Below are 17,743 nucleotides of genomic sequence, written 5' to 3'. Positions count from 1 at the left end.
CGCTAACTTTTTAGCACATTAGCTAACGTTAGCTTCCATAGCAAAACAAACAAGTGTGGTCCTCCTTTGTAAGATTGGCTTCCTGTGACATCATCCATCCACTGAGTGAGAGCATACGGGTCGGCCAGTCTGGTCCCGGTGGTCAGTGTTTACTTATTCAAGTAACACTGGCGGTCCCGGAGAGTGAGTGACCTGACATGGTGCGTTGGTAAATTCAGTCTGATGCTCTACACTAAAATGAGAGCCCTGTTGGTGGAAGAAACGCAGCGTTATATTTCTACATGAATGAACCAACGGTTGATTAAGATAGAAATACATTACTAGCATTACTGGTTTTTTAATGCGTACCGAACTGAAAGCCTCGTGCCAAACAGTTCATTGTGAACACGTGTGTTGTTACACCCCTATCTTTTTAGTAGCTACCAGCTAATCATCACTTAACCACTCATATAAATGTCTTTGAAGAAAGTCTTCTTCATAAATTAACTGATTTGGCAGTTGATTCATCATCTACGGCTGCATCATGCCAACAAGCTCCTTTATAGATGCAGGTTTAATCCTAAAAAGTATTTTTGTGAATTTGTTTCCAAGCTCCAAGTTCAGTAGTGCTGACAAATGCAGAAGGATGAGTGAAGATCATCCTCCTGCCAGCAGGCAGTCCAGGCAGTCAGCCAGCTCTCAGTTGTAGTGGTTCTCTTGTGGTTCTGTTCCTAATCACGTGAAGCCATCCATTCTTTGGAGCTCTTTAGTTTTTTCTTTCTGCGTCAGTTAATCCCTCCATGTGAAAATGAGAAAGCTCACACTGTGAGGAACGATACACAGAAACTAATTCATCTCAGCGAGGACAAGTATGTTTCTGCGTGGTTTACGGAGACTCTGAAGGATCACTATAAAGGTGCCATGGGGTGTTGGAATATTTCATCCAGTAATGAGTAGCCTTAATTAGTTTTCAGATGTAGGTTTTCTCTGGCCCAGCTCTACCCAGTCCAGGGTCCCCTGCCATATGTTTCAATGTGGGGACCCTTTGAGAAGCTCAGCTGTTAATTGCTGCCCGGAGTGGAGAAACGATGGTGGAGGCGAGACTAAGGTCTGTTCTGGTATCCAGGCAACAGTTCCCTTACTCCTCCCTGACCACTACTGATTCTCAGCTTATTCCCATGCCCCTTCCCTTCATTCACTGCGTCCTTCCTTCCATCCATCCTTCCATCAGCCCCCACCCCACCCAAAACCCAGCCAGCCAGCTTATTGCACTAGCCACCACCAGCACTAATGGGCAATGCCACGCCATGTAAATGACAGAAAATGATCAGTCAATCTTCATGCTTTTGTCCTGTGATGCCAAGCAGCCACACATCCAATTCTCACAGTAAAGTAATTTAGTGAGTAATGTAGTTGAAGCTAAATCTACTGGTGATGCTGCAATGGTGTGGCTATATCTGCGAAAAATAAGATCTCCAGTACATGTTAGTGTAATAGATCCAAGGTTTTGCATGTTTTAGCCCATTAATTACAACTCATGTAACTTACTGTACATTACTGCCAACCATTATCTACAGCATAGGTGTTCACATTAAGTGTTTGTGAATGTGTTTTATCTCTTTGTCAAAATCACGTCACTGTCAACCGTGAGGCAGTTCTGAGATCAGACAGTGATGGCAACTATTCATTTTGTTGCCTACAAGTGACTGTGGGAAATTCGAGCCCAACATGAAGAGTCAGCTGCTGTACAGCATCACCTCCACAAACTGTATCATCAGAAAATCAAACCAGATGATCAGAATAATGTGAGTTTTGGTAGTTTCTTGTAGGGGTGGGCGATGAATCGAATGTAGTTGGTGTATTGCGGCTTGTTCCACGTGGGATGATAAAATGACTACCACGAACATCGATTTTAAATTGCAACGTCTTTATTTATTAAACCACCAGTGTAAGATTCACTTTGGCATTTCAGTTCTCTCGCTGTCTCCTTCTGACACACACACACACACACACCAAGAAAGACTCACAGATATGATTCGTCACACTCCTCCACCCATCCAGGCATCTCTCTCCTGGGCAACAGTGTGTGAGCAGGCGGAGCTTTTGTCTAATCTGCAGGGCTCCAAACCGCTACTATACAGTTGGATTTGCAACCATGGAGCACCAGTGCAACTTGCAAATACTAGTAATATATAAACTGGAGAGCTGTTAGTTTGTTACTTGTTTAAAGTGAGTACATTTCTATATTTAACAGCACCGCGTTAACAGTTTAACTTATTAGTGTTAGAGTTCAACATTAGTGTGAGCAGATGGAGCATTTATCTAATCTGCAGGGCTCCAGACCACTTAAGTCACACTTTGCAACCATGGAGCACCAGTGCAACTTGCAAATACTAAATACTATACTATAATATATGAACTGGCGAGCTGTTAGTGTGTTTCCTGCTTACAGTGAATACATCATCACATTTAACGACATCGCGGTAACAGTTAAACTTAATGATTTCAAATGTAGTGTGAGCAGGTGGACCATATGTCTTGGTACCTGCAGGGTTCCAGACCATGAAGTCACATTTTGTGACCATGGAGCACCAGTTCAGTTTGCAAATACAATTAATATATGAACTGAAGAGCTGTTAGTGTGTTTCCTGCTTACAGTGAATAAATCTTTGTGTTTAATGGCACCGTGGTAACAGTTTAATTTATTAAGTCCAACAGTAGTGGAGAGCAGACGGAATGTTTATCTTTCTACCTGCAAGGTCCCAGACTGCGAATGTTACGTCACATTTTGCAACCATGGAGCACCAGCGCAACTTGCAAGTACTGTTAATATATGAACTGGAGAGCTGTTAGTTTGTTTCTTCTTTACGTTTAACGGCACCGCGGTAACAGTTTAACGTTCTGCTAACTGCTCACATCTAACTGTTGATTAAAACAACATCATCACCTCTGGCTGGGACGAGCCAGATGCTTCAAAATAAAAGCACCACTTTTTTTTTTATAACAGTACTTTATTTAACTTTATTACACAGTGGCTTCTCAGATACTTTATTGTAACTGTAGTTCATTTGATAATTTTGTATTTTAGTAGACTGCAGTAGTTTAGAGGAGATTTCAAAATATCAAGATATATATCGTGTACGGTGATACAGCGTAAAAATATTGCGATACTGTTTTTGAGCCTTATCGCCCAGTCCCACTTTCTTGCATTAGAAAAGGTTGCTGTCTTGGATGTTGGAGCTTCCTACAATCATTTGAACACACCAACAAGTAAGTAAATGAATCAGTTAAGTTTATGTGCAGAGTACCTTTCTAGAGCAAGTATTATAAATTTAAAAACAACAGCATAAGATCAACAAGAAATCATCATAAAGTTTTCAGGCTTTACTGTTAAAAGTTGTGCAGCAGCCTGAAAGTCTAAAGCTGTTCTGAGTTTGGGCTAAAACATGGGAAACACTTGTACAGTCCTTTTAGTCAGCATACCAATGTTATGTGATAACCGGACAGTGTTTTTTATCCTGCAGTTCCCCGGCGTGAGTCAAAGGGTAACTACATTTTTAGTGGCCAACGTAGAGACTAGTCTGTTGTGTAGGGTGAGGCTAGTGGTGTGTTGTCATCAGAAGAGCACTGTGTTAGCAAAAACAACAAGGCTTGTGCTTTTGCAACTGCATGGATTTAACAGTCACATCTTGATTCCTTGCTTCTCATTTTACATAGTTAAAATTCAGTCTGTCTCTCACACACCTAAACAGATTTTCTCGGGCCCGTAGCTGTTGAGTAAACACACAGCGGCGGAGATTTTAAGCTTCGACGGCTGTTGAAATTGGAAATCTGGTCAGGTGTGAGAGAGGTGGGCGCAAGGAAGCAAGCTGAGACTTGAGGTCCAGTCTGTGTCATTGATGGGTTTTGAAATCATGTTGGTGTTGTATGTTTTTCTGTGTCAACCCTCCCTCTCCCAAGTGTCCAAGTGTTCTGTGTGCGAGACCCTGCAGTAGTGGGTGTGTTTCAGACCCAGCTCTACCAGAGCTCAGCATGCCTGTTTCTGGTGTCATAGTGCGTTCACTAGCTTCAGCAACAGACTGAACACACAAACTGAACTGGGGTTTGGCGAGGTAGCATGATACATGTTGTGTAGGTGACGTTGCTCGCAGGGTAGGCTATCCTTGCTTTTTTTTTTTTTTTAACCTGCCAAATAATTCTTCTAGTGAATTAAACCTATTTTACACCTGCACCATTTTGCATCCCATGTTGAAATATAGCAGATGTAAAGTGGCAGCAGATGTGTTTCCTCTTTAACTTGCAGTTAAACTGGCGAAAGCCGCAGCAGTGGCTCTGATATGAATTTGTAGTGGTTAATCTTTAAATTTAAAGGGCGGGAGAAAGGCGCTTTTTTATTTTTTATTTATTTTTTTTTTTTGCTGCACTGATCTCTGAGGGTCGAGGGTTTTCAAGTCACCAACCACACCCATCGTCAGTCGTTGGGACCACGATGCAAACTGTGACTGCTGTGAAATACTTGATAAGTCTAAATCTCCACTGCTACATGTGAACAAAAGCAGAGTTTTCAGGAGGCGTCTCATCGTGTTTTGATACCTGGGTTGTCAGTTACCTTCTGTGCTTGTGTGAACTAGCATGTGTTGCTGTTTTGCGGTTTCATTTTGTACTGGCCTGATGCTGGAAACGTTTCCGCGCCATGCAAACTGAAATCCAGGTTCCCGGTTGTGGTGCTGTTAGCGTTGACATGTTACTGCAGGTACAAACATTACATTTAAAGCATAGCATTTTGTGTTGTAGTTTTTTATTTTGGTAACTTCATGTTACTTTTTATGGCTTTTCTAAATGTGTGCTTCCACTTTCTAAACGTAAAACCTTAAACCATGAGGAACTGAATCCTCAGAACGGTCACTGACCTCTTCTAGGATTGTTCCTCTGTGTTGGCAGCCAACAGACTTTATGCATTCACTCTGTTTATGGCACATGCATGGACCACATCTTCCTCACCATTCACGACTACACTTCCCATGATGCATGAGCGCTGTTGCTTCCTGCCAGAGCCAGGGCAATCAGGCAGATGCTTAGAGAAATAGATGAGAATATATGGCGTATAAGAATAAGGCAGCTCTGCAGGTGTAGTGGAATAATTTAAGTACGGCTCTCTCTCTCTGACCACTTATCTGTCTCTCTTTCTTAAATCATTTCTCCGTGTGCCCCCTTTACTTCAACTCTCCCTCTTTCCCTTTCTCTTCCTTTTTTTCCTCTTCTGTTTCATTCAACCCCTTCTTCATTTTACCCGTCCATCACTCTGCCCGTCATGCAGTGGTACTAACCGGTGATGGCACAGAGACACTTAAGTGTGAAACTGAAACCCTCTCATTACCTGGGACTCTCTCAGTGGTTCTCAGCCTCCTGTGTGCTGTGATAACTTTTGGCAAAGCGTAACTTGTGACGGCAGGAGAGGCTGCCATTTCTGGATGATCGCAATGACGCTAAATTATTAGAAGCTCAAATTTGTTTACTCCAGACCTGTGATCATAACGAGGGCCAGCAAACGTGCAGAGCAAGTGTTTGTATTTTAAATTTCAGGGCAGAGCTCCCTGACGTCTCTCCGCAGCTCAGCAGGTGAGAACCACTGATCAATTCAGGCTCTTGTTCAGTCTTTTACAACAGTTGAAGCTGGTTTATCCAAACATGAAAACCACAGACTTCCAAACTTAATTCAGCAAAGTGTAAATCCACCCTGTTGATAGTTTTTAATCTCCTTGTTGACGTGCATCTTAATGTTTAATCAGACTGCACAGGTCACCTGGCAATCAAGTTTGCGTGTGTTCGTTTTCATGTTTTGAACATGCCTCTGGTCCGAAACTTCACTAAATGTCAGTGATGTCAATATTTCATCCACCTGAACCCCCTCTCACATCCCGGGCCGGGATAAACCAGTTTTCACTCTGAGCACTAAATGTTCCCCTGGTGATGACCACACATCTAACATGCCTGACCATGAGGAAAGAAAATGTTAGATCCATAGAAATAACAGTCATAAATGCTGAAATGTAAGCAGTGCAGTGCATACCATGTTTTTTGTTGTGTACCTTCTCACGTCTTCCTCTCCTCTCCCTCCAGGCATGTGGCGATCCCAAGGCGAAGCCCTCCTATCTCGTTGATAAGAACTTGGAGTCTGCGGTTAAATTTATTGTCAGGAAGTTTCCTGCTGTGGAGACGCGGAATAATAACGTGAGTGCAGCTGCATGTGCGTCTGCCCTGTGTTTTTATGTCGTGAAGAGGAAGAGGATGAAAGGATGTCTGCACTGGTGTGATTGATTTAGTTTCACATGCTTATCTTCAATTTTTTAATCTAGACTGGAAGTTTATTTTTTCCGCATCTAGTACTTTAAAAAAAAGTTGCCTTTGAATCTGAGTTCAGCAGATCTGGGAAATGTATAGAAAAATCTGCTGTACTAAATTCCTGATATTTTAATGTAGCAAATTATGCAATATTACTAAAGATTAATTATCAATCACAATATCCATTATTATTTAATTAAGTGATTATTCATGTACTCTTTTAATCGTCACAAATGATCGATGTATCGATTCGTGGATGCCAAGTATAGATTTTTAAAGAATATATAAATTATTAAAATTGCAATTGAATTAAACTTTTGGTAACCTACTATAATAAAAAAGAAATATTGTATTTTTCAGTCCCCTACATACATTTTGCTGCAATTAAAATGAAATGAGATGAACAGACTTTGCAAAACTTGTTAGATAAAACAGACCTTTTTTTTCTCTGGGGATATAATTTGAGAAAACGTATCGTTCTATAAACCATCGCAAAACTGCAAACATTTTATTAGTATTGTGATGATATCGTATCGATGGGTGATTCTAACTGAAACACTGAATTTCTGAAACACTGAGAAAACAAAGCAACTTCTCTTTTGTGAAGTTCACACTTGCAAGTGTTTAAGTATTTGACTTTATAGATAACTATGATCAAAACTGAGTCGAGTTCCTTTTTTGATTCAACAGAAGTTTTAATTACTGATCAAATCAGCACCAGGAGACACCCAGAAATATTAAGTGACAACATGAGTTTGCTCACTCTAATTGTTTGGATTGATTTTTGCTGCAAATTCACTTTTATTTTCATATGCAGTGTTTAGTCAATACGATACACAATACGATATTATCAAAATAATCAAGTCACAATACAATATTATTGTGATTTTAAATATATTGCGATATATTACTTTTTCAACTGTCAATTATGCCCTCAAAGGAAAACTTTGTCAACATCTTTTTTTATGATGAAGTTTTCAGTTTGTTTATCTCGCTTCAGCAAAATGTATCTAGTGGACTGAAAAAGCAATTGATTATATTATTCTAATAGGCTACCTAAAGTTGTTTTTGCCATATTAATATTTTCTATAATAAATCAATACTTGACACTGTATGACGATACAATATAGACACACACAAATACAATATGTTTTTAATTCCCCCCCCCTCTCTGAAGTTGGAGGTTTTTGTGGGTCTGTGAACGCAGCGCAGGCAGAGCTCGCATTAGTTCTTTGTTTTCCTCAGCAGCAGTTTCTGACTCACGGGGTGGATAATTGACCTGTCAGTCAGATCAGAGAGGAGCAGCTGCTGCGAGTGAATACAAACTGTTAGACCCAGCACAATGAAGTTTCAACTTCAATGCACCTGATGTTCTGCTGCTCAAGTTTGCTCTGTGCTCCAACAGTGTGGTGCTATAAATAACTGAGCCGACACATTAGAGATGCACCATATTGGATTTTTTTCCCGATATCTGATATATTACAACTTCTGTGGCTGATAACCAATACCGATATCAATATAGCCACTTTTTCCCCACCTAATTTTTAGTGATCAGCAAATTTCTTATGTAATGGAATTACCATCGTATTATACATAAATACTCTGATCGTAAAATGTGTTTAATATTCATTCATTGTGCAAAACAAGAAAAAGCATGTTTGCTGATTCTGTTCTGCATTTTAAAGCCGATATTAGCCGATACCGACGACGTGCTGACATTATGGTCCCTCCCTAGTACACATGCTCCAGTAGTGCTCCTAATCAACGGTCCTGCTGCAGAAATAAAAAATCTATTTGCAGCGGCAGACGTTTTATTCAAGGTGGGACGGCAGCGTGAAACCCTGTATGTACCGTTGTTTGATAGTTTGTCACACTTGTACAAAAATGTCTTTAATAACAAGACTATTAGCAAATTGAATCTACATTAAATTAAGTACAATTGTGTGTGTGTGTGTGTGTGTGTGTGTGTGTGTGTGTGAGATTGCACTAAACTGAGTCATTGCTCATCAAATGTTTCTTTCAGCTTTACTTGTTAGCTTAGCTTGTAGCTTCTGGCCTATGTGTTTATGTCAAATTGTCATTTAGCAAACAGCATTGTGCGTGTGCGTGTGCGTGTGTGTGTGTGTGTGTGTGTGTGTGTGTGTGTGTGTGTGTGTGTGTGTGAGTGTCTAGCTAACTGCTTTATTCAGTATAACTGTGCAGAAATTGTCTCTTACGTTGTTTTCTGCTTTGTTTCTGTGTTTGTTTGTGTTTTGCATGCTAAACTTGGCTTATTCCGGACTTGTGCTTTTTGGTAAGTTTTTGTATCTAAGTTTCTGTAACTTTTGGATTTTAGTTCACGTACCTTAAGTTTTATAATAACGTGCTTTTTGTTTATTTGTTTACCTGTTTTTAAAGCTGTTTTTTGGAGTGTGTTTTTGCTTTGCTCTGCTCTCCCTCCTCTCTGCTGGCAGCGTTTTTACTTTTTATCCTTCATCCACTGAGTGACTGTGTGGCTGGTTAACTACCTGGTTTGCCAGCTGGCTGACTGCTGGTTTGTTAGATGGCTTGATGACCGACAGACTGGCTGTTTAAAGTGACTGGCTGACTGCCTGCACGAAGGAGTGTCAGGGAGCAGATGTAGTGATTTGTTGTGTCCGTCAGTTCACTGTCTATTCTTAATGGTTAGTCTCTGTGCTGATCTGACATCCTTATCTGCCTCTGTCAGTCGGCGGTGGCGTGGACTTTGGTCATTCCAAATTCTGCAGAAAGGGCAGAAGACCCTCTGATCGCCCATCCAGAATTTAAAAATATTGTCTTTGCTTGACTGTGGGTAGAGTAAGAGAGGTTTAAACTCCTTGGTGCAGCAGCAGTGTCACACTTTTATCATTTCTCACACCTTTTCCACTTTATCTCGTGCACCTGCACCGGTTAAAGTTACACTTCTGACCTGAGACACACACACAGCTTTGGAGCTGGGTTACATTTACATACAGTGTGCTTTAGTCATGTCTGTCATGTAAATAGAAACTGCTTCTTCCAAGCTAAAGATGATGCCTTTTATTCCTCTTTATATGTCACAGCTTGTTGAAAGATTGATGAGACAATCTTTGCAAGCTGAGCTTTTATTTAAATTTGGGTTTTTAAGAACACGTTGCATCCACAGCTGAACTTTTCCAAACGTCAAGAAGCACAGAAGAAGGTTTTGTCTTTTAATGCTTCTTCTCGTTTCTGTCTTTAAACTTTGACTTTGAGAAAACGCAAATCAAGACGCTATTGGGTGGACGGTCTGGGTTTGCACTGATAGTCAGATTTTACTTTGGGCAAACATTTTTAGTCACTCTGCAGCCGGGACGGTGATCGTCAAACACAAGCTGCTCTTTAAAAAGTCTGAGCACCCCAGATTTTATATTCTGATTCTCTTCCCAAACATAATAGCTCTTAAAAATTTGAGTGAAAAAAATCCTATTGAGCAAATTAAAAAGTAAAACCTAACATGCTGATGTCGCTGCATCAGTGCGCCGCAGCAAAAATCCAAATGAGGGAAATGTTGAACCAAAGTAAAATGACTTCATGAACGTTTTCTTGTATCTAGTCATCTGTGTTTCTCTCTGTTTGTCTTAATGAAAGAAGAGCTGGATAAAGTTCTGCCAGCTCCAGTATCACTAAATTATTCAGCGTCTCATTTATATCAGTCTGCTGTTAATTTAGTCAAAATGAAGAGAAACTATAATTAATTAGGACAAGATCCGATAAACTGTATTGATCCCTGAAGGCAAAGAGATGAGTTAAAGTAACAGATATGCAGATACTCTCCACTCAAGTTCAAAAAAACAAGTGTGGATGATGTGGGAGAAAATTATTTCCAGAGCGTATATGAGAGCATAACGACTTCTGAAGAGAAAAATGCTTTGAGTTGGTAATTTTGATATAGCTGAATATGTAGTTGATAAATGCGCATGAAACATTTCAGCTCAGGGAACAGAACGTATCAGCTCATATTAAGACTGATTCGTCAGCGCAGCCTTAAAACACAGAGAAACAAAATGTGAGGTTTATAAAACACCCACTGAAAGACAAAAAGAGAGATCCAGTAAATGATGGCAGATACTCTTTTAGGTTTGACTGATATTCATATATAGTTATTTGTCCTGTAAGTTGTGGATTATCTCACGACCTTTTTGTAACTGTGTGTACGCTGCCGTGTTACAGCAACAGCTGGCTCAGCTGCAGAAGGAAAAGTCAGAGATTCTGAAGAACCTGGCTCTCTACTATTTCACCTTCGTAGACGTCATGGAATTCAAGGTGGGAAAACACACACACACACACACACACACACACACCAACAGTACACTGTGAAGGATTGTATGGAGGTGATTCTGATGGAGGTATTTATATTGACCTCTTAATCAACAGGACCATGTGTGTGAGCTGCTGAACACCATCGACGCCTGCCAGGTCTTCTTCGACATTGTGAGTACAAAACCTGAACGAGACGTTGATAAATCGTCACCTTTTGATAACAATGATCTATCTGACATTTTTATCAAGACTAAGTTATTCATACATTCTTATTCTGTTATAACTTATTAACATTATGTGAGGTGTTCTTATGAGTCATGCATTTTTGGACATTTTATTTAGAAAATAAAAAGGTTCTATCGCCATCTATTTCTCCATAGAAAGCTTTAGATTCAACATTTTTTGTACATGTAGACACTCTGTTACACTAATTTTATGTTTTCAAAACAAATTATAAGTAAACTGTTCATGTTCCTTGATTTGATGTGTTGCTAAACCCCCATTTACAAAGCTGGCAGGATTTTTATACATCACACTGACAATCACTTTAAGGTGTTTGTCGTTTTTGTGTATGAAAGAGACTTGTTCCACAAATAATCTTTACCATATGGAATGCAACAACTCTGAAGCTCCGTATCTCAAATCCTCTCAGAACGCAGATAGAACGTTATAATTCTCAGGTGGCGAAATGTTCTCAGTGGTCACTTCATTATTTACTGTCTTTGAAAAATAATGTTCTCCGATACACCAGCTGAGCCATAAAGTCTTGCTATATAGATAATGATGTATTAATCAAACAAGGCAAAATGTGAGCAGTGGTTTTGATGTTTTGTCCACATTTATAATACAGACAATGAAACAAACTACAGCTACAGCGTTTAGTTAAATGAATACCTCTCTGAAAGCGTTCACAAACAACTGAACATTTTAATCTTTCTAACTGTGGAATTTGTAGCAGACCTGTTGGTTTGGATTGCATTAAATTGTACAGGTGTACCTTATAAAGTGGACATACATTTCTTTTTATCATTTTGTTGCTACTCTTTGAGAATACTCTGTCACCTGCCATATCAAGTGGAAAGGTCCGTCAAAATTAAAGTACAAATGTTTGTATGTGTGTGGTTTTATTGCAACAGAGAACGAAGGTACGCAATTTAATCTACATATGCAAATCAACACATGGACAATACTTCTTTTAGAGGTCATGGTTTAACATGAATGTTTTTTTTAATTGCCCAGTTGAGCTAGTGCAGGAGTCAGCAACTTCTTTAATAATATCTTTTAATATCTCTAACCACACAGTGGCTCCTCTGCAGTGGACTGTTTATGATTATTTGCCACTTTAACTTTGCAGAGTTGGCGATGAAAACAAACAAATCTGTCCGCCATTACTGTTGAATTCTCTGTTTTCCTTTTTTTTGAATTTGGAATCCATGGTTAGCCTCGCTACTCAGAATGAGTTCAGCACCATTGAGGTTTTGCTAAATTTAGAGGAAAAGGCACCAGGTCGTAGACGTGTGACGCTCATTTTAGTTGACAAAATGTCAAAACATTTTTTTAACTGGTGGACAGGCTACACATTTTTAAAAGTGCAGATTATAAAATCTTGTTAGGCCTAGAACAGTGATGTATGAAAATAAAAATGTTAAAAGAATTTTTTTTATTTTATTTTATTTATTTTTTTTGACAAATCCACAGGGAGCCACTGTAGAGGGAATAAAGTAAAGGGAAGTTTCTGTCCGGCACGGGCAGAAGTGCTCTGCATTGCGAGCATTTCACTCGCATTTGCCCCTAAATATATATATATATATATATATATATATATATATATATATATATATATATATATATATATGTGTGTGAACCGGGAAAATGATTTAGACACACAGTGTGTGAGTAAACACAGCCTACTGTTTACCGTAATTGGCATCGGACGTTTTTTCATTGATAACCAATCAAATAAATGTATTTTAAAACTCGCTCCTTTGGCTCTGATACAGCCATCTCGCTCCCTGCCTGCAGTCCCCACTGCACTGAGCTTTGTAACAATGTCCTGCCTACAGCCCCCTCTGATTGGTTACACGGCACAAGTGATAGCCAATCAACACTGACGCCTGTGCATGCTTTCACATCATGTCACATTAAGACACAGAGCTCAGACGGAGCAGGAGAGGCTCCGGTAAGCCAGCGGTAATTTTGAAGGTAGGGTAACAGAAACCAAACAGAAATGTAAGTTGCAATAAAAGTCCTCTATGCTGAAGTTTTAAAGTCACCACCACAACATTATATGATCCATGTCAATGATGACATGCTTGCCCAGAGGCGAGATCTGATGAATGAGAAATGATTTAGCTTCTAAAAATAAATAGCACCAAGGCAAAAAAGAGATGTAGGAGCTATAAGTCAAAAAGTCTGGTAACCACTGAAAGTTTAATCTTTATTTATAAACTCATTATGCTATAAAAGTTTAATCTGAAAAGTAACGACTAAAGCTATAATCTTTTTGTTCGTTTTGATAATAAACACGTTCCTTTGCAACACATACATTTCTATTTCTTCATTTTGTGACCGCAGCACCAAGCCCCCCCGCTCTGGAAAAGAGCAGGCACACAAATCTTCCGTGCTCCACATTTCAGGCACAAATTTTTTTCTTGCTTTAACCCTTGGTTTTAGTGGTAATCAAATACAAAATTAAGGTACCTTTGAAAGACGACCCAGTTTTTCCACCTCGCTCTCAAACTTGCGGCAAACTGAGCAATACCTGTTAGAGTTTGAACCCCATCGTCTAACGCCACCTATCTCAGCTCCTGTTTCTAGGATACAGGAATCACTCAGTTGTGCTTTAGCTCTTAAACTTTGTCTTTCCTGCTGCTATTTTCTCACGAGAGCCTGATTGCGCATGGGTAACTCTGGAATAAAACAATGAGATAGATTATTTTTTACCAGTTGCTGGATCGGGTGAGTGAGTTGCTAGATATAACAGGTTGCTTACACATGCTTCTCGAGATATTGGCTCACATTCACCTCATGCCTATAAAACTGTTGCTGTCAGAGTTGTTTCCTCCGCTGCGGGGAAGTTCATTAATTTATCTCGTCTTGTTTCCTGTCAGACGGTGAACTTTGACCTGACCAAGAACTACCTTGACCTGGTGGTGACTTACACTACACTGATGACAATACTGTCCCGCATCGAGGAGAGGAAAGCCATCATAGGACTGTACAACTACGCCCACGAGATGACGCACGGAGCCAGGTGACTGAAACACACTCAGGTCGATGAGAGAACGACCACAGCGGGACGTTCAAGCTCTTTAAGCGCTGTAAACTGTCTATGGTCGTTGTCTCTATGGTAACCGTGGTACTGTGTGTGTCGTAGTGACCGGGAGTACCCCAGATTGGGCCAGATGATCGTGGATTACGAGAACCCTTTGAAGAAGTTGATGGAGGAGTTTGTTCCACATGGAAAGGTAGAAGAACTGTTGCTGTAATATTCAGTGGTGTGGTCTCTCACATTGTTATTTCTCTTGCCTTCTGTAACTGTGGAGACAGAAACAATTCATATTAAACTGAACTGAACAGCTCGGTGGAAACAGAGCTAAAGTTCAAGTGTGGCTGCCAATGGTTGTGGAAATTTCTATGGATCAACCAACCAAATGACTGAGCAAGCTGCAGAGCTGCTGGTTGCAGTCATGTTGATTTGAGCCATGCTGCACAGTGCAGTAGAAATGCGGCATCAGATCGATCAGTCAGTGAAACAGTTTTCTGCTCTGTAACTGGGGGCTGAAGTCTCGACTTAATTAAAGAGAAAATAAAGTGAAGATTGAGACACCTCCACCGCAGTTGTTCCTGCAGACTGATGCAACACAGTGACACATGGTGATCAACTCGAGTGCCAGAAAGCTCACCTCCTGTCTCTCCTCCTGTTTCTCCCTCTTCATCCCTTCTCCTCCTGTCTCCTTCTCCAGTCTCTGTCAGATGCACTGATCAGTCTTCAGATGGTTTATCCCCGGAGGAATCTGTCCGCTGACCAGTGGAGGAACGCCCAGCTGCTGTCTCTCATCTCTGCTCCCTCCACCATGCTCAATCCTGCACAGTCAGACACTGTTAGTATGACCACGCTGAATAGATGAAAGATTAAAAGTACATAATTTAAAATCTGTGGTGATAGCTTGAGCCTGAGCTTAATGAGGCATTTAATCCATTCTCATATTTGTGTGCTCCGTAAACCTCTGTGAAAGATATTTGCCTCTGACTGATTCTAACTATGAAAGTCAGCTGACATCATGTCCTGACGATCTGCTCCTCACTGCTGTCTGTCTGTAGATGCCGTGTGAATACCTGTCACTGGACGCCATGGAGAAGTGGATTGTTTGTAAGTGAAACGGTCGCTCATTCATCCAGTCATGTAAAACATTTCTTTTTTGGCCTCTGAACTGCACTCAGTCACCTCTCCCTCTCTGTTCTCTCTCCAGTCGGTTTCATCCTGTGTCATGCGGTGCTGAACAGCGACGCAGCAGCGTTGTCTCTGTGGAAGCTGGCTCTGCAGAGCTCCACCTGCCTCTGTCTGTTCAGGGATGAAGTCTTCCACATCCACAAGGCTGCAGAGGACCTGTTTGTGAACATCAGAGGGTAAGAGCATGAGTGCGTTAGGATACACACGGGCAGACAAACTGATTTTAGTATGTCTTTGCTCTTTTAACACGTCCTCTCTGCTCGTGTGTTTTCCAGGTACAACAAACGCATCAATGACATCAGAGAGTGCAAGGAGCAGGCCCTGTCTCACGCGTACGTACATGATCTTTTCACTAATCCCTGTGTCGCATCCCAACTGGAATTTTCATCTAATTTTTCCTTTTTGTTCCTCACATACAAAACATATTTCACATATTATGATTTATTTCATGTTCTCTGTTTCATCCATTTATATTCCTGCTCTTTGTTCCTGCCTCCATCTTTAGCCATCAGTTCAGTGCCTCCAGCCTTTCGTCTCTCTCTCAGGGAGTCTCACACAGTAGCTTCACCTCTCTTTATCCCTCATTCAGTTTTTTTCTTCCCTTTTTATCCTCCCCTCTGTCTCATCTCTGCTTTTATCCTCATTACTTATTCCGTCTTCCCCTTTCATCTTCATTCTCATTCTTTCGCCGTCACTGTTGTCTGCTTACTTTTTGTCCTCTTGCAGGGTTGTCCTGAAAGTGTCAAAATACAATATAATCATGATGCTTGTGTGTTTTGATGCTTCGCTCTGACTCCCTCCGTCTGTCTGCAGAGGCTCCATGCACAGAGAGAGGCGCAAGTTCCTGCGATCGGCTCTGAAGGAGCTGGCCACCGTTTTAGCCGATCAGCCCGGACTGCTGGGCCCTAAGGTGAGACAGAACACCACCTTAAACAGTAAAACAGCACCTTAAATAACAAAAGATTCTGTTTAAGAGGAGTTTAATGAGCAGCACTAAATGAGCAACCTGGAGAAGTGCTAAACAAGACAAGGCAAGGCAAGTTTATTTATACAGCACATTTCTGCACCGAGGCGATTTAAAGAGCTCGACATAAAACACCGAGAGCATCGAGACAAAGTGCAAAAGACACACATTATAACACCATTAAAGAGCAAGAGAATAGGAAATGAAATTAAAAACAAGACAGGTATAAAATACAGGAATAAAAGAAATGAATAAATATCTGATTTAAGAAAAGGCAGCAGCAAACAGAAAAATCTTCAGTCTTGATTTTAAAGCAGTGAGTTTGTGCAGAGCTGCAGTTTTCTGGGAGTTTGTTCCAGATATGTGGAGCATAAAAACTAAACACTGCTTCTCCATGTTTAGTCTCGGCTCTGTGGACACAAAGCAGACCTGTCCCAGAAGACCTGAGAGGTCTGGGAGGTTCATACTGTTGCAGAGGGTCAGAAACTGTCAAGTGTTTTATAAACCAACAGGAGTATGAAGTTGATTCTCTGACGGACAGGAAGTCAGTGTAAAGACCTCTGAACTGGAGTGATGTGATCTGCTTTGTTGGGCTAAGTAAGGACTCGAGGCAGCAGCGTTCAGAATCAGCTGTCTGATGGAGTTTTATGGAGACCTGTTAAGACACTTACAGAAGTCAAGTCTACTGGAAATAAAAGCAAAATGTAAATACTATAAATAGCTCTTCAGGTTTATGAACTAAAATATATAAAATCACTTTACATGATGAAATAACAAAACATAAGTTATGTGGGTCATCTCTAAAGTGAAAGTTAGATAATCTGTGATTTAAATTAAAGTTAACTAATGTAGGACAGCTGTTCTTCTTCACTAGGAGCATAGTAAGGTATAGAATAAATAATTATAGAATAAAATAACTCAATAGGAACACAAACAGCAACAATATATAAATAATATTAATAAAGGAAAAGGACAAACAACTATGACAGACATCGTTACAAGTCCTTCATTGGATACTGTATATTACATTTATTTTGTATTAGTGGTGGAGCAAAAAATCAATACAGCAGAGTATTTTGTGGCAACAGCAACAATATGTGGCAATGTCTAAAAGTTGGCATTCACTCGCAGCAGCTGCTCCTCTCTGACCTGATCAGCTCTGAAGAGTTGGACATGTCAACTATCCACCCGGCACAAACTGCTGCTGAGGGAGACAAAGAACTGACGGAGAGCTCGGCCTGCGCTGCATTCATGAACCCGCAAAAACCTCAATTTAGAGAGGGGACACAGAATGATGTCAATACATAATGAATCAATACAGCACAGTATCGCAATATTTTTGTCATATAAATTATTAATATTACAAATAAAAATAATCGTTTGGTAGTTTAATAGAATAATACAATCGGGTGCTTTTTAAGTTCAAGTTTAAAGGGATAGTGCACCCAAAAATGTAAATTCAGCTATTATCTACTCACCCATATGCCGAGGGAGGCTCAGGTGAAGTTTTAGAGTCCTCACATCACTTGCAGAGATCCAAGGGGAGAGGAGGTAGCAACACAACTCCACCTAATGGAGGCTGACGGCGCCCCAGATTCAAACGTCCAAAAACACATAATTGAAACCACAAAATATCTCCATACTGCTCGTCCGTAGTGATCCAAGTGTCCTGAATAAAAAGTTGTTTGGAAAAACCTCACAGAGGTGCCCAGAGAGGCAGTCAG

General features: G+C 40.4%; 1 protein-coding gene across 4 annotated transcripts in view; it reads left to right on the top strand.

The window, feature by feature from the left end:
* Positions 1-17,743, top strand: part of nckap1 (NCK-associated protein 1) — a 52,391-nt gene that overhangs the window by 10,509 nt on the left and 24,139 nt on the right. For 2 of the 4 annotated variants that reach the window (XM_033613005.2, XM_033613003.2), the window contains 10 exons: positions 6,100-6,210; positions 10,519-10,605; positions 10,717-10,773; positions 13,713-13,855; positions 13,979-14,069; positions 14,568-14,705; positions 14,926-14,974; positions 15,075-15,231; positions 15,331-15,387; positions 15,869-15,965. In XM_033613005.2, coding sequence (XP_033468896.2) covers positions 6,100-6,210; positions 10,519-10,605; positions 10,717-10,773; positions 13,713-13,855; positions 13,979-14,069; positions 14,568-14,705; positions 14,926-14,974; positions 15,075-15,231; positions 15,331-15,387; positions 15,869-15,965 — 987 coding nt within the window. Of the gene's footprint in view, positions 1-6,099; positions 6,211-10,512; positions 10,606-10,716; positions 10,774-13,712; positions 13,856-13,978; positions 14,070-14,567; positions 14,706-14,925; positions 14,975-15,074; positions 15,232-15,330; positions 15,388-15,868; positions 15,966-17,743 lie in introns of all 4 variants that reach the window. The other 2 variants (XM_033613004.2, XM_033613002.2) reach the window with 1 other exon arrangement.

This window comes from Epinephelus lanceolatus, chromosome 17 (genome assembly GCF_041903045.1).
Source record: "Epinephelus lanceolatus isolate andai-2023 chromosome 17, ASM4190304v1, whole genome shotgun sequence".
In the NCBI taxonomy this organism is placed as follows: domain Eukaryota; kingdom Metazoa; phylum Chordata; class Actinopteri; order Perciformes; family Serranidae; genus Epinephelus; species Epinephelus lanceolatus.
This window is presented reverse-complemented; position numbering and strand designations above follow the sequence as displayed.